This window comes from Elgaria multicarinata, chromosome 7 (genome assembly GCF_023053635.1).
Source record: "Elgaria multicarinata webbii isolate HBS135686 ecotype San Diego chromosome 7, rElgMul1.1.pri, whole genome shotgun sequence".
NCBI classification, from domain to species: domain Eukaryota; kingdom Metazoa; phylum Chordata; class Lepidosauria; order Squamata; family Anguidae; genus Elgaria; species Elgaria multicarinata.
Genome location: NC_086177.1, coordinates 90,971,813 through 90,995,444, shown reverse-complemented (window position 1 = coordinate 90,995,444; position 23,632 = coordinate 90,971,813). Strand labels below are relative to the sequence as shown.

General features: G+C 41.7%; 1 protein-coding gene across 1 annotated transcript in view; it reads left to right on the top strand.

Moving 5' to 3' along the window:
* The window catches only part of ANGPT1 (angiopoietin 1), a 190,164-nt gene that overhangs the window by 151,059 nt on the left and 15,473 nt on the right, over positions 1-23,632 (top strand). Inside the window, exon 7 of the mRNA XM_063131050.1 lies at positions 6,684-6,853. Coding sequence (XP_062987120.1) covers positions 6,684-6,853 — 170 coding nt within the window. The remainder of the gene's footprint in view (positions 1-6,683; positions 6,854-23,632) is intronic.

The window sequence follows — 23,632 nt, the reverse complement described above, 5'->3', positions numbered from 1 at the left end:
GGGCGCCTCTGGATGAGGGTGAACCACCCAGAGAGCTTCAGCTATTCAGCGGTATAGAAATGCAATAAATAAATAAATAATCTCTTCCTCTGAGCCATGTCCTCACATTTCTTTGTTATATCCATGGAGTATTCCATCAAGGGTGTTGGTACTCTTTCAGTAAAAGGGTCAAATTCAATTTTGGAGAACTTCTCACCATTACAATGGTGTTTCATTCTGGCCAACAACATGAAGTAGATTAGGCCCAGCATCAGTTTCACAGGGATGGATAGATGATAGATAGATAGATAGATAGATAGATAGATAGATAGATAGATAGATAGATAGATCGATTAAGGCCCAGGACTGGTGGTCTTCATTTGAATGGCCCTGTTCTTCTGCTAGGAAGATAGAGAGTGAGTGCTTGTTTCAAACCCAACTGTTGCTGACAAAAGGGGATCACCTGCAGCATCTAAGAGAGGCTACCTTCTTATGATAGTGGTTAGGTCATGTCCAGTAGTTAGAACAATCTTTTCTTGTTTATTTAAATTGATAGTGATACTACATTTTGTGCAATTCCTTAATGAATCCAGTTGTTTGGTTAACAATACAGCTGGTGTGGTTTGATCTAAGGGGATTTTGAATAGCCTCCCTCATCCCACCCAACATTTCTGCTTCGGGTCTCTTAGCCAAGCTACTTGCAGAGTCCTACACAGTGCCTGATCCAGGATTTTGAGGGCCCATGGGCAAGACACACTCAAAGGGTGTCCTCCCTCAGTGAGTCTCTCTATTACTGCCACCAACTGCTCTTGCTTCTCCTTCTCATCATTGCTACCACTTGCTTGCTTGACAAGCAGAGATGCAGTGAGCAAGTCGGCAGAGACATCTCCTCCTCCTCCTTCTCACCATCAACATCGTGTGGGCCAGAGAGAGAGGCAGGTAAACAAGCAGATTGCAATGGTGAAGAGGAGGAGCAAGTCCAGGAGATCTTATCAGTGAGACCCTGCTGGAGCATGGACCCTCAGCAGGTGCCCAGCCATGCCTACCTAAGATGCCAGCCCTGATTCTACTGCTCTTCATTTGACAGGTAGTGGCATCTAGCAATCCACTGGGCTATTCTATTCTGGGTTGAAAGCCAGTGATAAAGTGTGACACTTAGGCCTTAGCTAGACCTAAGGTTTATCCCAGGATCGTCCCGGGGTCATCCCTGTCCATGTAAATGACACACAGGGGATCCTGGGAGCAGGCAGGGATGACCCCGATATGATCCCGGGATAAACCTTAGGTCTAGCTAAGGCCTTAGATGCTCATTTAATTTGGTGTTGAAGACTCTGACGGGCCCCACGGTACATCACCAAGCTAAAGCTAGAATTCATAATGTCAACAATTTATTAAATCAAGGAGAAATTGTTTATGATTAAATTGATTCCTATTTCAAATGAGTTGTAGTGCACTTTTTTTTAAAAAAAAGGCTTTGTGTGTATCAGGTTCAGAGTTAGTCATGCATACTTCACTGTTTCCATTCTATCCATTCTATGAAGTAGTTCAGTGGAAAACCATTTTAGCATCTATTTGTCAAACAAAAAGCACTTGGCTTAGCTTGAGGAGTATGTTTTTGATCGACACAAATATTTCATGTAATTTAACTACTCATGTTTTTGAATTGCTTTGGTTTTTCAGTTCTTTGATAGCTAAAATACAGCTACTTTAGATTATCTCACTACCTTTTTTTGTAGCACGTCGGCTAGTTGCAGTATAGGGGTACATTATAAACCAATCAAAAGTAAATATAGTTGCAAAATATGGAGGAAATGGCTGTGGTAAGCTCAGTGGAGCAATTGTATATATTTAGACTCTGCCAATACAGACACTTGAGCCGTGGGCCTGAGAGGCCAATCCAAAAACCTTGTTCTTGTGCACCCTCATTTCATTTGACTTTTTTTTAAAAAAAAATCCCAGAGATAAGTGAGTTGGAACACTGTAATGCTGGTCTCTCTTTGACCACATCACTGTCCCAAACACATGTGAGCATAGAATCTAAGCTGGAGAAGCCAAGAAGTCTGAGCTAAGAACTGGGAAGTCCCTGGTTCAATTGTTGCCTCTGCCATGTAGCTGGCTTTAGCCAAGATACTGTTTCTCAGCCTCACTGCCTCCAAGTTCTGCAATGTGGGAGAGAATAATGTTGATGATTTGTGGTACATACTTATTGTAAGGGTTGCAACGAGATAATGCAGGTGAAATGCTTTGAACAGTTGAAAGCACTGTACAAAGGTGAAGTATTACTACTACTGTTATTACATACCCATGTTTAAGAAGCATTCACTCTGTCTCTAAACACTAAAGCTGAGGGCCATTCAAATGAAATTGATTAGCAGGAGCTACAAAAAATGGTCTCACAACTGACCCCAAAGTACATGATGTGTCTGCAAATGTGCATATTTGTTCAGTTGTAGCAGATGGCACTTTTCATCAAGACATGGGCAGTAAATGTACCTACTGTAAGGTGTGTCTGTACAACTGGAGAGAGGAATGTGGAGCCCTCCAGATGTTGTTGGACTCTGAAAATGCACCATTTGCCACCCTAAACGTGAACACAAACAAGTGTGTATGTTCTTCTAAACTGTTTGCAAATTCCCAAACTTGTATTCATGTTCACAAAGTCAGCCCTTGAAAATTATACAACTTTCTCAAACTGCCCAGTTTTCTTAAAATGAACCACTTTTGAAAAATGCACCAGTTTTTTTTTAAAAATGCACCACTTAAAAAAAAAATGCACAACTTTCTCCCTTCAAATGAACCAAAAAAGTAGGTCACAAATGGGAGCAAGCTGAAACAAGCTTTGAAGTAATGTTTGGAGAATTTCTGCGAGATGGAGCATCCCTTGTTCTCCTATCCCTAACTCCCCGTCAAAAAACAAAAACAAAAAAACCTATTCACCCATTTCATGGTACCACAAGCCACTATATACATTTCTGTGTAATTAATTTATAGTGTATTTTCTGCTACTGAACAAAACGTTGGATGCATTTTCTCTGCCTGAGTTATGTTATGTTTGTGGCACACAAAATATAGCATTGCCCTCCCACTGTAAATGTTACGGGATAACATCTGTTTCAGGAATTGTGTTGACATGTGGTCATATATCCACTTGAATACACTGCCTCCAACATTTCAATTGGATGTCATTAAAATGTTTCAAATAATACCCATGTTAGAGAGGACAAGGAGAGTTCAGTTCTACCACACACACACACCAAAAAACTAAGCTGCTTAATAAAGCATAATGTTAGATTATTCCTTTGTGGCTATGTTTTGTGCAAATCCCATTAGGTAAACAATGAAATACATTGATCTGTTTGCAAACATGGCTATTTTCACAGTCTTTATTACTACACTCAACCATAACCTAGACGTAAGACTGTGGAATGGCCTGCCGGAGAAGATTCTTCAACATAACTCTCTCTCTCCAAGTTTAAGACAGCTATAAAGACCTGCCTTTACCGGCAGGCCTACCCAGATGAATTTTAAACCTAAGAATTTTAAGATGCTGTGATTTTTATTTAAATATTGTATTGGTTTTATATGCTCTTTTAATTAATTTTATGTATTTTATTTATATTGTATTTTACTAATGTTATTCCCCATCTCTATCCAAAGGAAGAGGCGGGTAAGAAATAAATTTATTATTATTATTATTATTATTATTATTATTATTATTATTATTATTAATCTTGGATCTGCATCTCCCTTTACACTGACCTGGCCATACTGTAGCCAAACTAGTGATGGATATTTTACTCATGCCTAACAATCACTACTACACACTCACTCATCTCTAAGGCCTTAGCTAGACTTAAGGTTTATCCCTGGATCATCCCAGGGTCATCTCTGTTCATGTAAATGACACACAGGGGATCCTGAGAGCAGGCAGGGATGATCCCGGGACAGTCCCAGGATAAACCTTAGGCCTAGCTAAGGCCTAAGATTCAACTGTCAGTCTGGTTGGCATCCGTACTTGCTTTTCACGTCAAGCAGCAAAACGTCTTGTGCTGGCCCAGCTTTTAAGTGTACTGTGACAAGGTTTTTATACGGGAAGGCTTTTATGATTAATTTATTTGCATGCAGATGTGTGTGTGTGTGTTTTAGCTGTGCTGTTTTTACTGTTTTGATTTTTTCATTGACTTTGTCTTGATGTGTTTTATGGAAATTATGTGTAAGCCACCTTGTGAGAAATCATTATATTATTAAAAGGTGGGCTATAAATGTGTAAAGGAAGAATTCATATCTCTAACAGAAAAAAATACAAATATCTTCACAAATGTTCAAAAGCTGGCACACAAAAACTTTAGGATTCCCCTGAATATTCTTTAGAGTTTTTGGGAAGTCGTGATTGTAGTGGGCGGTGGCTGACATATTGGCTGTTTTCTGCAGTGGGCTATCTCTCAGGAGATGATTCCACAGGATATACTGATTCTGTGTCTGGTTTCCATTTTGTTTTGTCTTTTCTATAAAAAGTCAAACCTTCCTTCGAAGATTATCAGACAAAATAAATAAAGTAAGAGAGATAATTGTTTAATGATGTTGAAGGAACATGATTAAAATAGGATACCCTTAAGAAATTTGCCAAAGCTAATAAAACACTTCTGCACCATCCATAGTGTTTTCACCCCCTTTCTTAAAGTCAACTCTGAAAATTGTTAGTGTCGCTATTAAAATTCACATTAGAGCCTTACTGTTGCTTTTACATCTCACATAGACTGTCTGACCCTTTTTGTTATTTTGACTTTACTAATTACAGTGCAATTGGCCCTAGAAAGTTCTGACTAACATCAAATGCCATTTTGGTTTTGTCTCTAGTTCTCGTTGTTCTATATCCTCCAGATCTGAATTCTGCTTAAGTAATATTGAATAGTTGTTGAGTATTATCTTTGGACTCTGCTGAATTAATGTAGCCATATCAGTTCACAGCAGTACAAACAGTGGTTTGTGTAACTACAGAGAGAACAGCTTCTTAAGCCTAGCAAGTTGAGCAGATCCAGGGAAAACCTCCTTCCCTCTCCCCTAGTGTCACAAGAGCCATATGAAGCATTGTATTCTTCTGTCCATAGAGGCCCAAAGGCATTTCCAGGAGGACATGTCCTGGCAGAAGCAGCAGGAGGTTACCGAAAAGGGTGAGAAGAGTGGGGAGGGAGAAGGAGGTGAGTCCGTGAGCTCAATGGACTCACCTAGACTCATGGCTGGCCTTGCACTGGCTTTCCCAGGTGGGTGGGCAGGCGGGGAGTGGCCCAGCAATGCCCCAAATCAGCCCAAGGTGTCCCGAGGCTTCAGTGCCAATCTGCTTTGGCCTCAGAACACCTCAGACTGGTCCAGTACTGCCTCAGATTCAGGTCAAGACAGGCCAAATTGGCCTGCCTTGCCTTAGATTCGGGAATTCAGTCCGAGGTGGTGCACAGCCCTAGTTTTAGATGTTCCAAAAATGGGTGGAATGCTTTGTGGAATACTTCAGATGTCCCAAGGGATTAAGGGTGCAATTCAACGCATGTTTAGACAGAAAAAAGTCCTACAACTTCCAACATTCTCCATGCAGCATGCCTGGGGGGGAATGCTGGGAGTTGTAGGACTTTTTGTCTGTCTAAACATGCATAGGATTGTACCTTAACTCCTCTATTTAAATGCCACTAGTATTATCATAAACCATATCAGAAGGGCAGTTAGCTGTGTCAGTCTGACACAGACACCAAATCCCCCGAAAATGTCAGCATTGCTTTCCAGGTTGGTTATTGAATCTCACAGGAATCTAGATATTGCAAGTATGTCTTGGGCAAACTATTTGGCATATGAGTTCCTTCTGAATATTTGTCCCTATAATTAGTAGTAGCTTTTGCCACATTTTTGTAGTGGCCACGTTCATGTCTTAGGATGCCAGTTCAGATAGTTCATGCATTCCTGCAATCCCATCTACACCGCAATCCCACTGGTAACATTGCATATTGATCACAGGGGACTGGGGGCTGCTAAATGCCTCACCCAGGCCAAAGTTATGAATAAGAATGATGATGTGTTGCCATTTCAAGAGTTTTATCAGATGGGCTGTGAAATGTGGCTTCATTATAATGGGCGTTTACATATCTGGCAATCCTTGTGCTTCACCATTACGTGTTTTACTGCTGCACTTATATATTTGGAGCACCCATGTTATCTTATCTTCAGGGTGTTTTTTTTAATGGTGTTTCCATTTCAGGATCATCAGAGAAAGCTTGTCATCTCTCCTCTTTGCTCCTGGGAATTTGTGCTATTCTAGTGTTGTATTTTCTAAACAAGATGGGTTGCATCCAGATGAAGTTAGTCACATTTTCATCCCATTAAAACCAACGGGACTTGTTAGTCATGACTAACTTGCCATGTAGATTTCACGGGAACTAAAGCATGACTAACTTAGGCCATGGCTAGACCAGGCCTATATCCTGGGATCGTCCCTGGATCATCCCTTTGCATCCAAATGACACACAGGGAATACCGGGAGCAGGCAGGGATGACCCCTCCATTTGCCTGGGATAATCCTTAGGTCTAGCTAAGGCCTTACTCTGGGTTCAACATGATCTACTTTATCACCACTGTCATGAAAGTTCATTTGCTATAGTATGTTGATAATACACAAACCAGAGCAAAGACCATTAAACAGAATTTCTCCCATTTTCTTCTAGGGCTTCGGTAGTCCCTCTGGTGAATATTGGCTGGGGAATGAGTTTATCTTTGCAATAACCACCAGCCAAAGACACTATTCTTTAAGAATTGAACTAATGGATTGGGAAGGAAGCCGGGCTTACTCACAATATGATAGATTTTACATAGGAAATGAAAAGCAGAATTACAGGTGAGTCCTGATGTTTTTGTCGATATGTAACTAATCAGAAACTGGAAGGCAGTTTTCAGTACATGAAATATGAGAGAATCTATGAAGCTCCTTTATATGAGCCAGACCATTTGGTATTTTCTATTCTGGCTAGATATGGAGCAAGCAACCTGGTAAACTCCAGATGTTTTGGATAAAACTTTCATCAGCACTATCCAGTATGGTCAATGGTCAGAGATGCATTTACGCATTTAAATGTACTGTATGCATTTCCCCCAACTATTTTACTTTACAGAAATGCAGGTTTTATATATAAGTATATACATAGTTGTGCAGTTTTTTCTAATATGCACATTTTGGGACGTATTTTCCCCGACATGAGCTGCATCGTAAAGCTTGCAAAAATGTGGGTTTCAGATCACAACTCTGTCTTGGCTTACTAAAAGGTGCAGGAAATGTAAACTGGGTAAATAAGAAAAAAAGAAAGAAAGAGCCTTGAGGAAGGAAATTTATCACCCGTTCCTAGAAGATAACCGTTCCTAGAAGATATATTCCTTCCCTCTTTCTGGAGTAGGAGCCACCAGTAGAAGTTGTTTTGGAGGCTGAGGGTTGGGACTGGATCCTGTTGCGCATCCAATGATGACATCAGGAGCACAGTGTGGTATGATTTGGCTTATAAGTGAGTTTAGACATAACCCAACTATATGATTTTTGGCTCATCCTAATGCACATTTTACAAATACTGGGATAATATTGTGTGGTTCTAAAAAAAAAAAAACTATAAAAGAAAACCCCCAAAGATTAATATTTCCCAAGTTGGAAATATAGGGCTGAGATCATGAATAAAGGTTAAACCATAATTTTTCATTTACAAGGTAGTGATCTAATATCTGGAGGGGGTGTGTGGGGGTGAATAAGCTGTACAGTGCTTTCTCTAGCCAAGTTCAGTTTCTTATCTGTTGGAGCTATGATCCAACAGTGATAGACAAATCTCATGGACTTAATATGCTGGTACTTGTCTTCCTTGTGCCCAGTTTATTGTCTAGTACAATGTCAAAGTCCATGAGGTCATAAGGTCTTGTGGATGATTTTCTCTTGATGCTTAAAGAGCTTCATCCCACGTACCTGTTTCCCTCGAATTATCCCCTTCAGCACTAAGCTGTCGCCGTTGTTGTTATTACTAGATCGGCTAGATCCTTAGCATACCAGTAAATGGGTTTTAGGGGGGAAATGTAAAAAAAAACCATAAAAAATCAACAGATGACCCAATCTGATTCAAATTTGGTATGCTTAAAGCTCTCCCTATTACTGTGCCAGTTTTGATGTCTTTATCTTTAAAGCTTACGCAGGGAGCTTATGCACAATGACAGGGGGCAGGCAATTCCAATGTTGGCCGTTGTGCCCAAAATGTTCCTTCTCCCTGACATCAAGCCTCAAGAGGGTTAGATTTCCCCATGCTGGTCATCCCTACTGTGTACCTGGGGGAAGCATGGGTGTGCGTATATGTGTGTTTGAGGGGAATGTGAATGATTGTTTGTATGTGAGTATATTAATGTGAGTGAGTGGATTTGCTTTTGTGAGCGTACATGTGCACATGGATGAGCACATGGATGTGTTTGCATGCCCATGCATGTGCACATACGCAGCTCCTAGCACCCTGGCAGGCACCCTTGTGTCTGAGAAGCTTGTGCAGCCTTTGATGCAAGCAAAAAACAGTAAAGAAGAGAAGTTTCTTGGTGAGTTTACAGTGTAAAAGCTGCCGAAATAATGACATGAATAACCAATGTGCACATCTATTCGTCCTGGGACATCGACACTTGGCCAGTGGTCTGTTTTGAGTTTTTAAATAAAGCAATTATGATCTTTGAGGTGTTACTGTAGGGACTTGTTAGCCTTGTGACTCCAAAGTCTCATTTCCCTTGCCAAGCTTAAGGCGGCTGCATTAGCTGGCTGAGAAACTATAGAGGGAAATGAAGCCTTAAGACTGAATACTAAGTTGCACTGTATGCAATTGCAGCAAATAAAATTAGAGTGAGAACCCTGAATAAGATGGCAATAGACTCCATGGAGGATTCAGTGATCTGAAAGGGTTTACTTTCAGAGTAATTTTACCGAGTTTTAAAGTACTTTTTAAATTTGAACAATTTTGAACTGAACGTATTATTTTATATTCCTGCCTTAGTGGTTATACTGGCGGTGATTCCATTGTCAGACTTAGGACATGGCTAGATGAGGCGATATTCCAGTGATCGCCCTGGGATCATCCCTGTGTGTCTACATGATGCACAGGGCATCCCGGGAGCAGGGAGAGATGATCCCTCCCTTGGCCCGGGATAACCCCCTACCCTTTCCCCCCACTTTTTCCACAGTTTTGGGTTGATCCTGAAACTATGGAACATGTCTCCGGGCATCGCGGGTTGTCCCGGCTCTTCGCGAGAAGCCGGGACCTGGGCACGGGGCACAGAGCTCCTCAGAGCTCCCCATTGGGGGTGGGGTGGGGGGGAGAGTGAAGGGATTTTTTTTATAACTTAAGATTTCTGTTTGAGTGCCCATGCACTCCTTCTCCTTTAAAAAAACCCACAAAATCGCAGCCACGATGTCGCACACTATGTGTAGACAAGCGTGATGATCTCGTGATCATAAAATTGCGAGATCGTCGCCCTCCAAACGTCTTGTCTTGCCATGGCTTCAGTGAGTAATTTTATTAAGATTGAAGGTATATTTTAAACGTTAATGTTTTAAGGTGTATTCCTAAATGTGAGTGCTTTTATATGGAATGTGTAATTTCTCCCACCTTGTTTATATCTGTTTCTGTCCCAATGGATGTGTTTGTGTTTTGTTGTTTTGCAATGGCCTATGGCTAAAAGCAATAAACTTATGGAATGAAAAGACTGAATACCACATAGCTGCCTGCCTTAGATGGGGGCACTTTTGTTGGTTTGCATTGTACTTAGCAAGCTCAAGACGTCAAGACGTGCCTACTGAGTAAAAAATCCACCACTGTGAGGCTTCCTCGCACTGCTGCTTTCTTGCAGCATTGCTGGATGCCAGTTGCATTTACTCTGAATATCTTTCATGAGAAACGGTATATTTATTTGCAGTTATTCAGCCAAGCCAATGATCTTTCTTACTGATGAATCTATCAATGGTGATAATGATCCTACATCCAATATCCTGTTAACAAAGGCACATAATCCAACGAGGATGCCTTCCAGATTAATTTCAAATACCGCCATCTCCAGGAGGAGCAATAATAGCTACAAATTAACTGTTTTCCAAGTTGGTCTGGGCATTCGTTCAAGGAACCCTAAAATAGAAAGTGGGGAACATGAAAGGTGGGAATGGGAGAGCCTTGGGAGGTGGATGAAATCTTGTGTGTGCATTTGTTGCAGCAATGTCTTATCGATGGACAACTAACACTAGTCCAGCATTTCATAGCAATCACTGATGTGAGGATTCAGAGGCTATGAAGTGATAAATTGTGTCTGAGAAAATATGGAAAACCATTTTTCATGCTCTTCCACAATGCACTATAGAAAGTTTTGGTTCTGCCTGGATCATACCCAATTGGTGACTTCAGAAGTGATCTGTTTATTCTCCTTGCTGTTTGTATTTCCTTGTCTCTCCTACTTTTTATTAGCCTGATTTGAAAGAGGTAATGCTGAACACATGTACATTTAAAAATGTATCCTCACTTTTCAAAACGATACAGCTGAAAAGTATTTTTCCTGGGAAGGCAGACTAAAATATATCTATCCCAGATGAGAAATATAAAGTGCAAAGGAGCTTAGAATATAGGTTGATAATATGTGGCATTTACTAATCAATGCTGGGTGATTACCTACTTCCTGAATGTCAAAGCATTTCATCTGATTTATATGTCCTTTATTAATACTTTGTCTCATCCCCCCCCAAAAAAAAACACCAAAAAAAAAAAGAGAGATTAAATACTTAGGGTATTTTATGCATCCATTTTAGGAAGGACCGTTTATTATTTGTAGATTGATGCATCTTTTAGATAACGGCCAAATACACATTTATTCATTCCTGTGGCCAGATTAATCTTTTATATATGCATATCAGGAAATCAAGACAGTTGGATGAAAGACTTAATAATCATGGAGAATGCTCATTTGTTGCTGGCATGGTTTAAATGTAGTTTAAAGCTTTCATGTGTGTTTGTTTCAAATTAGGATATTTGGACGAAACAAATTTTCACATTAGAGATCACATTCATCAGATGTAGTTGATTTAAATGGTACAAGCCAGAATATAAACTTCTCTCTGATTTTGCAAGCAAAATTTATATGGGTATTTACTAAATATGTGGCTTGGGGCGGGAGTGGGGGGGGGGAGATAAAGGGAAAATATCCAAAAGAAACAGTGACACATTAGGCTTAATATGGGCTCTCTCGTAATCACAACATCCTTTTGTCACATTCTCTGCTTTCACACATTGAATCATAGAGTTGGAAGGGGCCCATAAGGCCACTGAGTCCAACCCCCTGCTCAATGCAGAAATCCACCTTAAAGCATCCCTGACAGATGGTTGTCCAGCTGCCTCTTGAATGCCTCTAGTGTGGGAGAACCTATGACTTTCCTAAGCAATTGGTTCCATTGTTGTCCTGCTCTTACAACCAGGAAGTTTGTCCTGCTGTCCAGCCGGAATCTGGCATCCTGTAACTTGAGCCCAGTATTCTGTGTCCTGCACTCTGGGATGATCAAGAAGAGTTCCTGGCCCACACTTAATGTGTAGGGCACTCATCCAAAGTCATGATATTGTCTTGTTGTGCTGTTCCCAACCAATGGCAGCTGCTGGTGTGGAGCACGGGTGGGGGAATACATGACATAATGTCTTCACTATGGGCGGATCTGCTCTAGAATAGCAAGGCAAAGCACCCTGTTTATTTTATTGTATTGAATGGATTGTAAAACTGCCTTTCAAGATAAATGATCCTTCCAACATAGTTTAGCAAAATTAGGGTAGGGCCAGAGCTCAGTAGCACATTGCATGCTTTCCATGGGTTCAATTCTTGGCATCTCCAGGTATGTCTGGAATAGAATCCTGCCTAGGAATGTACAGATTTTGTAAAATTAGTTCAGTCTCTGTGCTCATCTACACCAAGCAGGATATTCCACCATGAAAGTGTTATGAAAGTGGAATATAAAAGGCAGGAGCCACACTACTGCTTTATAGTGATATTGAAGTGCACTGCAGGATCTACACTACTGCTTTATAGTGGTACTGAAGTGCACGGAGAACTGTTGGGGCCCATGACACATCAACACCAAGCAGGATATAACACGAAGAAAGTGGTATGAAAGCGGTATATGGTATGTGTCATCGACCCCAACAGTTGTCAGTATACTTCAATACCACTATAAAGCAGTAGTGTGGCTCCTACCTTTTATATACTGCTTTAATACCACTTTCATAGTGGAATATCCTGCTTGGTGTAGATGAGCCCACTGTTTCACAGATTGTCAGGTGCTTTTCATTCCATGATTTGCTCATCAATGGAATAGGATTTTTTTTATTTTATTCTTTAGTTTCTGAAGTTGCTCAAGTTTGCACTTGCAAAAAATGCACTAAGTCCTCCAAAAAGTTCATTTTCGTACTTTTGACATTGGGTAAGTGCGCATTTTCAACCTTTTTAAACACACACAAATATTTTTTTAAATTTGCACAATGTTCCGGAAAGTTAGAAAATTGGTTTGCAAGTCTGTAGAATCCGCACAACTGGGAAAAAGCTGCCCCACTACAGAACCTTTGGGCCATATTCATAAAAAAAGGAACTTATTTGACTCCATCTTAGGTTTTTCTGACATCCCTAACCCTGTCTTTAAACCTGGAGAACCACTACCAGTCAGCATCAACAGAACAGAGCTACATGAAGCAATGATCTGACTTGGTATAAGGCAGCTTCCCATGTACTGAATGTAACCACACACAACAACATTAAGGGTGCAACCGTATGCATGTTTAGACAGAAGAAAACTGCAACTCCCAGCATTTGCTAGCAAGCCAGCATGTCACCAAGTACCAAGCTGGAAAGACGATCCAGAACAATGCTATAGTTGTTGGTATCGAAAGCTCCTTTTTGCTCCAGGAGAACCAAAACATTCATGTTTTCCCTTTCCGTTCCGCAATGTAAGTCATTCATCAAAGCAAGCAAGACAGTTTCTGTTCCAAAACTCAGGTCAAAAGCCATATCAGAATGGGTCTAAGCAGTCAGTGCCCTCGAAGACTGTCTGGGGTTGACCAGCCATCACTCACACCAGGGCCTTGCTTAGAAAAGGCAAATTAGAAATTGGGCAATAGTTTTCCATCGCCATGGGATCTATATGTGGCTTTTTCAAAAGAGTTTCATTATTTCCTCTGGCTACAACAACTACAGATGGGAGAATTAGCAAGACCCAAGCTCATCAAGATTCTCCGAGTTCCACTTCAAATCTCGGTCCACCTCATTCCCATTCCTGATGGTGAGCTTCTCACCATCCCACGGCTTCTACTGGGAAAGTACGCACTGGGAAAGTACGCATATTTTTAAAAGTAGCCACCCAAATTCCTACTTCCCCCATTGACTGAAGTGTGAAAATGCATATCCCCCCCAATGCACTTTTTTAATGTGCATTTGCTAATGTCCACATTTTGAGAATGAGCTTCGCAAGCTTTTCCACAACATGTGCTCGCATTCAGGGGTGAAAAGGGGGCTAGTTCTGGTCTTAAATGAATGGCAATGAATTTCTTGGTCATCCTTACAACAATCCACTTCAATCCCTATTTAAGTTCCTCTAGAATACTGAGAGGATGATAATCCAAGAAGTGTGGAGCTCATCTTACAATAGGATTTTGACTGTTTTCTATATTTTGGCATCGTTCTCAATTTAGAGATGTAGATCCTTTCTTGGGCCACCACAGCGTCCCTTGAAAGACTTGTGTCGCTTCATAAACCCTGCTCCCTCTTCCCTATATAGCAAACATACAGTAATCTAATCCAATGCCCATTAACGAGAGGCCCTTTTTGGAGCCCTGCCAAGGAGCTCTATCATTTGAGTGACTATAGTCCAAAGAGGCTGTATGTGAGCTATCACCAAACATTAACAAACACGGAGATATGTTATTTGACTCACTGAAAGCTGATTCTATTATTCTTGTAAACTCTATAAACTCACAGTTGTAGCTTAATCCAATCAAATCCCAATTCACACAATATGTCGACAGCTAGTCAGGACACATTCATACATCATACATCTCTTTCCACCCAAACATTTTTTCTTAATATGTCATCCAATATTGCCAGGCAACTGCAATAGACCTGAGCCATACAATTAGAAAAACCAAAGTGGAACACTTAATGAGGTAGCAGCTGTCAGTAGATGGAGGCTGGGCCATTGGAAGAGGCTTGGGTACCCAAGTCTCACTGGCAGCCTCATGAGATTTTTCCTGCAGTCTTTTGAGATTTCGTTGAAGGTTCACCAAATTTTGGACAAGACACAAAGAGGCCTATATAAAACCACTCCCATTCTGCCGGCAGCCACTCGCTCACCAGGAGATGCCTATGGACTGGCTGTGGAGTTTGCATGGGCAGCTACCACGGCTGGCTTTTGGCTCTGGTTGAAGTATGACATCTGCTGCACTTCAATCCAAAAAGGAAGTGGGTAAGGGTTGGGTGGTGCAGCAGCAGGTGGGGAGAGAAGGCATGGAGAGTCCCTCTTGCTGCTGGCTGAGCATCATGACTGGCTGATACTGGGGCCTTAGCTAGACTGGGCTTTATCACGGGGCAAACCCTGGGATCATCCCTGTGCATCCACATGACGCACAGGGGATCAGGGAGGGATCATCCCTCCCTTGCCCCAGAATAGAGCTTTCCCCTTTGGGACCGTTTTCCATGGTCTCGGGCTGAGCCCAAGACCACGAAATGTGTGGCCCATTGCCGCGGAGCCAGGAGCCATGCGCGGGGCACAGCGCTCCTCAGGAGCACTGCGCCTATCAGGGGTAGGGTGGGGTGAGCAAGGAAATGAAGGTTTTTTTAAAAACAACAACAACAACAACACAACCCTACCTTTAGTGTATGAGCTTTCGTGCGCTCCGTCTTCTTTAAAAATAAAAAATGGTGGGCGCGACATCTCTCTTCCTGAGGTCATCGTGCCTCACTTGTAAATGGAGGGGGGATCTCTCATTAATTGAAACGTGAGATCTTCCCTCCTCTGTCGCGGAATATCAGGTAGGTCTAGATAAGGCCTCAGAGTGCTGAGAAATAGATTTGGGGGCCATGAGTTCAGGCTTAGCAGTACTTGTCATTATTTTATAATGTCATACAAACATAAGAACCTGCCTGCCCTAGTACTGTCTATTCTTCAGGGGCTAAAGCAGAGGAAACGATCAAGGTTGGTGCTAGACTTTAGTGGGCCCTTGGCATGGTTCTGCTGGTGCCTCCCCCAACCCATAGGGCCCCTGCTTGCAGCTGTCAGTGTCAGCCATACCTCTCCAATTGATGTTTACCCAGCAGAGGTACCTTTGGATGGGAACCAAGCCACCGGCCTACTTAGCTCCAATCCACAGTGGGTACAGGGAGGTAGAGTGAGGCTTGCTCCATGTCTAATTTTGTCCTTACAGGTTTCCATCTTTTGCCACTAAAACATAGCACTAAAAGTATCCGAGGGGGTAAGCCTGTATACACCAGTTGCTGGGGAACATGGGTGGGAGGGTGCTGCTGCAGTGTGTCCTGCTTGTGTGTCCAGGTTGACAGCTGGTTGGCCACTGTGTGAACAGAGTGCTGGACTATATGTACGCTTGGTCTGATCCATCAGGGCTCTTCTTATGTTTTTATGTTCTTAACTGAAACCAGCAGAGCATTTCTGGATTTATTTATTTGTTTAAAGAATGTTTAACCTGCATTCAGTGCACAGTGTCCTCACAAAGCAGTTACATTTTTTAAAAAAATACCATCATATAAAATATAGAGTAATTACAAATATTAAAAATCATGATGTTAAAACCAGCTTCAGCAGCAGCTAACAACTCATTTTACACTGCCCATTACCCAAACACAGACATACTGTATACAAGCACACCCACACACACTTTATTTAAGTTACTTCGATTTATGGGCTGCTTTCCCATCATATGGTTCTCAAATTAGTTTTATGATAATGCTAACTAAAACACAAAGCACCATCATTTTAAATACAGCAAAAGCAGTGGCAAAATCCAATAGCAACTTAGTAGCAATAAAGATGACAACTCTCAGATAGATAGATAGATAGATAGATAGATAGATAGATAGATAGATAGATATAGATATTTTCTTTCTAACTGAGTCAAAAAAACCGTTAATGTTGGATCTCTCTTTGGAGCGAAATATGAATTGTGTAAGGGGAAAGTCCCACACCTATTCAGCTGTGCAAGTGTAGGTGCTCTGCACCATTTCAAACCCTGCACAATTAGAGTTCCAAGTATGCATGTTGGAGCCCCTATCAGACATTCCAGTTAATGTGTGAGGATCTGAAGATGGGACCAGTGTGGTGACATTAGGGGTGGGGCCAATGGGCACGTCCTGCTTCTCCCTCCACATTGACTGTATTCATGGAGGCATCCCTTCCATAGCAGAATTTGGAGAGCATGTAGAGGCTGTAGGGGGAAGGAGAGGACATGGAAGTCCCATCCTACCAGTAGTATCCATTCTGCTGGTGGAACAAGGATATTGGATCCAATCTCTTGACTGAAAAGGACTTGAAGGACAATAACAAATTCACATGGTGGATATGCCAGTCTACTGCTATTATTAAGTGGGACATCACATGTCCAGAGGCTATGTACATCTAATTACCACACCCTGGGAGAAAACAGAGAGTGGACATAATTATTGTGCCAAGTATATGAGGTTCCTGATTGGCTACTGCTGGAAATAGAATACTGGACTACATGGTCTCCTTTTGCCTGATTCTGTAAGATTATTGTTAATTGGTGGTAGACGTGATGTGATGATGCAGGAAATTCCACAAACAAACCATTTTGTGCTAACTGTAATGGATGGAAAATGAAGACCTAGCCAATACCTGATTGTGTGAACAGACCCTGACAATCTACCACAAACCAAATGGTACATAAGGCAAGTGCAAATCCAGCAATTAGGTTGCTGAGTGGGGCAGCCTATCGTGAAGATGTTACACCTTTGCTTGGAGAACTGCACTGGCAGCCAATATTACCTGGCCAGGTTCAAGATGATATTATTGACATATTAAACCTAAGAAAATTGGGACCAGGTTACCCGAGGAAGCACCTTTTCCCATATCAACCTGCCCATTCACTGAGATCTACAGATCAGAGCCTCCTGACCAGTCACCTGCATGGATACATTTGACAGCAACCAGGGGAGGGTCTTTTCTGAAGTGGCACCCCACCATTCAAATTTTCTTCTCCTGCTACATTGTGATTGACACCATCCTTGTCAGTGTTCCAGGGCCTGTTGAAAATGTATCTGTTTATCCAGGCATTTGCTGGTTTTCATACCTAGCTTAGTATATATTTTTGTTTGTTTGTTTTTATCTTTGTATTGTTTTATCTTTGTAAAGCCAGAGAGCTTTGGCTATTGGGCCATATAGAAATGAAACAAGTACTAATACTAATTGTTGTTGTTGTTTTAATAAGCTTTGTATACTAGCCTGTGATTTAAATAAACAAAACATTATTTATTGTTTACTATTACTCCATTTAGCAGTAATAATAAAGCCTATGTAACTAGTTGTTGATTCTATTTAAATGGGCAGAGTCATAATTCTAAACTGCAGATTTTTTTTTCTAAGTTCATGACCCTGATTTGTGAGCCAAAAAAAAAGTATCCAGGCTTCATACTGAACCCTCCTGGCTGGGGCAGTGTGGCACCAGCTAGGAGTTTAGAGTATAAATAGATGACAGTGAATGAACCTTTCACTCATATCTGACTCTGTCAGCCACAAATGACGCCATGGGAGTAGAAATATGTTTAACAGGCTGTTTGTGTTTTTCTAACTGGGGTCTTAGTGCCACATATTTCATCCTGGCACTTTTTGAAACCTACATGATGTCCTTAGAAAGCAAAGCAAAGCAAAGCAAGGATTCCAGGACTTTATTTATTTATTTATTTATTTATTTATTTCAAATTGCTATAAACATTTCCAAGAATTCCCTTTGCATTTCTTGATTGTGCTGTGCTGATTCCCTACATTTAGAAGTTAGCTGTTTGTTGAGTAGAGAATCCCAAAAGGCGATACTTAGGAACTCAAAACATTTAAATTTTAAATGTTTTTTAAGCTTACATGCATACTGTTCAGACATCACCCTGGTTAGCTATTCTGAATAGGCTTCAGGCTCACATCTCTGTTCTCCCTTTGCATAATCACATTCCCTCATTTTTCTCCAGTTTGCCAGTTGGAATTTGATATGATAATTAAATCAGGCAAACTATGGTTTCCAAACTAGAATTGGAATCCTAAATGAAATTGTGGATTCCACTTCAGTTTGGGGGCAAGTGATGGTTTGTGCAAACCATCGTTTTCCCTGATTTGAGTGCCACAAAAACAATGGTTTGCTAAAACCAGGGAGGCTGCAAGGGAATTGTAAAGCATGACAACCAAACTCATAGATTGGCCATTCCTTTGGAATTCTAACATTTGTAAAACAAAAATCTCCCTGGAAATAGAAAACTAATGCAGCAGATGGTGGGCTGGGATAGAACCTTTTCTCCCTGATGCGTAAGACTCATGTTTCATTTGCACAGAATTACATGAGGAAGCATTCAAAACCACCAACTTCCATCATCACTCTGAAGTAGTAGCATCCATTCTTGACCAGTACTCTACTACCACCTTCTCCTGCATGTGTAGACAAGGCTTGCAATACTGGCAAATAAAGGTCTAAGTCGTTCAGCAGGGAAGGTTCAGGATGATGCAGCTTCAGTCACTGAATTTTGTCGCATAAACCAACATAGACACAGGCACATTTTCTTCAGCTCTTAGAAAGAATAGAAGAAAACCACATCATTTGTGGCATAATTGCTGAGCACTATTGGAAGAAAGCTGTTACTACCCACAAGATTGTAAGCCTATGCGGCAGAGTCTTGCTATTTACTGTTTTACTCTGTACAGCACCATGTACATTGATGGTGCTATATAAATAAATAACAATAATAATAAATAATAACAAAGGTAAACAGTGGAGAGTGTGACCTTCCAAAAATAGTAGGGTGGAGGATTACAGCCTACACAAAATAATGAAAATGATGTGAGTGGAGCCCTAGCCACACGAATACAGGGTTTTCTACAGGCAAGGTTTAGAAAGTGAGGGAAGTTTTGTTAGAAAGAGGGGGAGATGGAATTGCTATTTAGATTTTCCAGTGTTAAGATAGCTATGTTTCCTATATCTAAGGTTGCAACAGGCAAGGAAAGAATGGCCTGGCCTGCTCCTGTGCCTAACAGCAACTTAATCTGCAGAAATCATCAGGTGAAGCTTTTGAGGACATAGATCTGCACATTAATGCCAGCTAATATCTGCAGATCAAACTGTGGTTGAAGGCATAGGAGGAAACAAAGCTGGTCACCATACTGGTGTAATGGCTTCAAAATGCATTTTGCATGAAGGCTACTCTCTACTAGTCATGCATTAGGATCTCCATATCAATCTCTCTCTCTCTCTCTCTCTCTCTGGCCTTAGCTAGACCAGGCTTTATCATGGGGCGAACCCTGGGATCATCCCTGTGTGTCCACATGACGCACAGGGGATCCCGGGATCAGGGAGGGATCATCCCTTCCTTGCCCCGGGATAGAGCACTCCCCTTTGAGCCCAGTTTTTCTGCGGGCTCGACACCATGGAACATGTGTCCAATTGCCGCGGTTTGACTCGGCTCCGCACGATTACTCACACGGAGCCGGGAGCTGCGCCCATCGGGGGTAGGGTGGGGGGAGCGGGGAAATGAAATTAGTTTGTAAAAAAGCACCTACCTTTAGTGCATGAGTGTTCGTGCGCGCCTTTTCCTTTAAAAAAAATGGCAGGCGCGACGCCTCTCTTCCTGAGGTCGCCGCGCCTCGTGTGTAAATGGAGGAGGATCTCGCGTTAATCGCAATGTGAAATCTTCCCTCCTTCGTCGCGGACTAGCTAAGGCCTCTCTCTCTCTCTCTCTCTCTCTCTCTCTCTCTCTCTCTCTCTCTCTCTCACACACACACACACACACACACACACACACACACACGCAGGGAGTTCTGGTTACCTGCAACCAAAAGATTCTTCTACTAGAAGGATGATGAGGTGTGATTGGTTGCTGGCCTGTGTTGAGGATTGCACTGGTTTGAGCATTTTTAGCAAATGAAACCCCTATTTTGGCAAAAGTATGGAGGCGATTTTTGTTGTTGTTCTAGGAAGAGAAACCCCCATGCCTGTCAAGGAAATCTTGATGGGGAAAATTTGCCTTGGTTTTTTTCCAAGAAATTTAGTATGGGAGAGTTGAGCCATAAGTTCTTTTGTTGGAAGTATGATAATTATCATTTTCTTCAATAGCAGCCATAAAAGGTAGTTCATTTGATACCTTTTGAATTCTGTTCTGGCATTTACTAAAAGCCATCTCAGAAAACAATCCTGTACATCACTACTAAGAAGTAAGTTCCATTGTTTTCAATGGACCTTGTGTATAGGACTGCAACCGGATTTGTTTATTTTGTGTTAGTGCTACAGATGTTGGTATCCATGGACTGAACTTAATTAAAATACTGTACTTGATCTCAAATCTGCTACATATGTAATTAGTCCTTATAGTAAATTCTCTTACCACTTTCTGTTCCTTTGGGCCTACTTGCTGGTTTTTTTATTGCATTTTTATATCGCCCAATAGCCGAAGCTCTCTGTGCGGTTCAAAAAAAATTGAAACCATTCAAAGTATAAAACAAACATTATAAAAACATGGTATCAAATACAATATAAAAGCACAACCAGGGTAAAATCAGCAGCAGTGCAGAAATACAAATTTAAAATACAAATTTTAAACAGCCAAGTTAAAATTAAATTTATAGACTGCTAAAATACTGAGAGAATAAAAAGGCCTTCACCTGGCGTCTGAAAGAATATAGTGTAGGTACCAGGTGAACCTCCTTAGGGAGCTCATTCCACAGCCGGGGTGCCACAACAGAGAAGGCCCTCCTCCTGGTAGCCACCTGCCTCACTTCCTTTGGCAGAGGCTCACAGAGAAGGACCCCTGTGGATGATCTTATTGTCCAGGCAAGTACATATGGGAGGAGGCGTTCCTTCGGATAGCCTGGCCCAAAGCCATTTCAGGCTTTAAATGTTAATACCAGCACTTTGAATCGGGCCTGGACCTGGACTGGCAGCCAATGAAGCTGGAAGAGGACTGGCATGATGTGGTCTCGTTGGCCAGTCCCTGTTAGTAACTGTGCTGCTCTGTTTTGTACCAGTTGAAGTTTCTGGACCGTTTTCATAGGCAGCCCCACGTATAACGTATTGCAGTAATCCAAACAAGAGGTTATGAGAGCATGGTTAATTGTAGCTATTTGCTATTACTACTACTTATTACTATCGTCTGTTATTTACATGCAAATACTTGGGAACTTCCCCATAATCACTGTCTTGCTTTAAGTGAATATTCTATTATCAAGATCTGAGTACTTTCCTGGGAATGGGATATGTAAGGATTAACATTTGTTCAGGAGGGGAAAAAAGGATCTTGGCTTCATTTGAATTAAGTATATATAATTACCTGATTTCATGATAAATGTTGAATCAACATGTGCCGTGTTTTCAGATGAGACTCCTTCACCCTTTCTTTCATCTCTGAATAAAAACTGTGCAGTTGTAAAAATAATAATAATAACAATCCAGAATTGGTATTAAGAGAATACCGAAAGGTAATCTAATCCAATTCTGTCTTTTCAGAATTCCCTTGGGCAGGTACTCTTAGATTCTATTCCTGGAAAATTGTTCAACCCCATTGGGTAACTTGTTAGGAAATACAAGACTTAAAAACAAATGAAGTTCCCCATTAAGACAGCAATCCACATTCCCCTGGGAGTAAGTCCCATTGAACTCAATGGGGATTTCTTCTTAGATATGTAGAGCATTGTGCTCTAAGGCCCCATTCCAAAGAATGATTACTAGGGGCTTTGTTCATTTCATTCACAGATATTTGCTTTTGAGTATATACATTTAGATCATGTTCTAAACCTGATATGCTGAATTCTGAATATGTTATCTTAGGCTCCTTCTACACTGTGGTTTTTCCCCTGGGTCATCCCTATGCATCCAAATGATGCACAGGGGATCCTGGTAGCAGGCAAGGATGACCCCTCCATTTTCCCAAGATAACTGCTTCTGCAGTTATCCTGAGTTTTCCCATGGTCCTGGGTCAATCCCGAGCACAGCAAGCAGTGTGGGCGCCCATCCCAGCCTCTTCCCTCTTCCCCACGAATACCAGGGGTCAGCAGGGGGGAGGAGGAGGTGGGCCAGGGGGGAGACCAGGGACATTGAGGGTGTGGGGGAATGGGGTCAGGGCTTCTTCTTTTTAAAAACTCACATTTCACTGGACCGCAACAGGCATCACATCCCTCTTCCCTTCCGGAATGTCGCACTTCCATTTGGATGCCCAGGGAGGATTGTGGAAGCAGGTAAGTCCATGATCATCTCTCCCTCCCTCCCTCTACACCCCTAGGTGTAGAAAGGCCCTTATGCTGTGAACTTCCTTGATGTAGTTAAGCGATGAGCTGTGATATCTCCTTCTTAGTCATTTCCCCTTTGAGCAAGAGGGCTCCTTCAGCCTTTCCTTGTGTTACACATTGCATTCCATCTTCTTCTTTTTACCATGTTTTTGACTGAGTAGTTGCCAATTCATCTCGATCCATCATCCGCTGTAGTGAGCAATACTGGTTAAATAACCCACTTAAAACTTAGCACTAATCCTGTTTATGCAATATATAGGGGAATGCATGGAGATCTGGGCTGGGAAGGTGTCTATTGGCCTCACTTTGGCCTGTGTGCATTCAATGGAGTGCATGAACATTATGTGTAGGGTCCTATTGAATGTGCACAGGTTAGAGACAAGGCTAACATGCATGGTCCATCTCTAGGTATGCCCTGCCTATGACATGTCACATTGCCAGGGTTAATGTCAGGTAGTGATTGGAGAATGTCTTCTTTCCAAAGCTTGTGTTAATATGCCCCTTGATGTGTCAAATCTTGAAAATCTCATTAAAAGCCAATGTGTGTTTGTTTTGTTTCTTTAATGTGAAACCCATTCAGCTGTTTTGTTGGATCTCAGTTTGCTGGCAACGGCACTCACATTTCCTACCATCTGCTCTACAGCCCATCTCTGTAGCATGTTCCATGACTAATACTAGAGAAATCAAAAACCAAAATTGCAACAGCACAAAGAGAACTTCCTGTAAAACAAAGGGGAATGTGGGTGTGAGGGTGCTGTTGCTTTTGGATTTTCTGTGGGAAGCTGGTTGGCAAGTGTGTGAACAGCATGTTGGAACTACTGTAGATTGACCCTTGGTCTGATCTAGCTTGTCTCTTAGGTTCTGATGAGAGTCCTTTCTTTGACTGGAAGGCCTTCCTTTCACAAGAGGGTTTAAGATCCTACTGGAATCTCCAGGAAGAAAAATAGGGGAGGAGGAAGATATTTTCAACAATTCTAGTTTTCCCCGTCTGGCTTACCATATAATTCCAGAGTTGTCCCCATCCCTTGGGCCACAGGGAGCTATGGGAGGAGGGAAGACTCAAATTAATTTTGTAATTGGAGGACACACAGTTTGGCACAG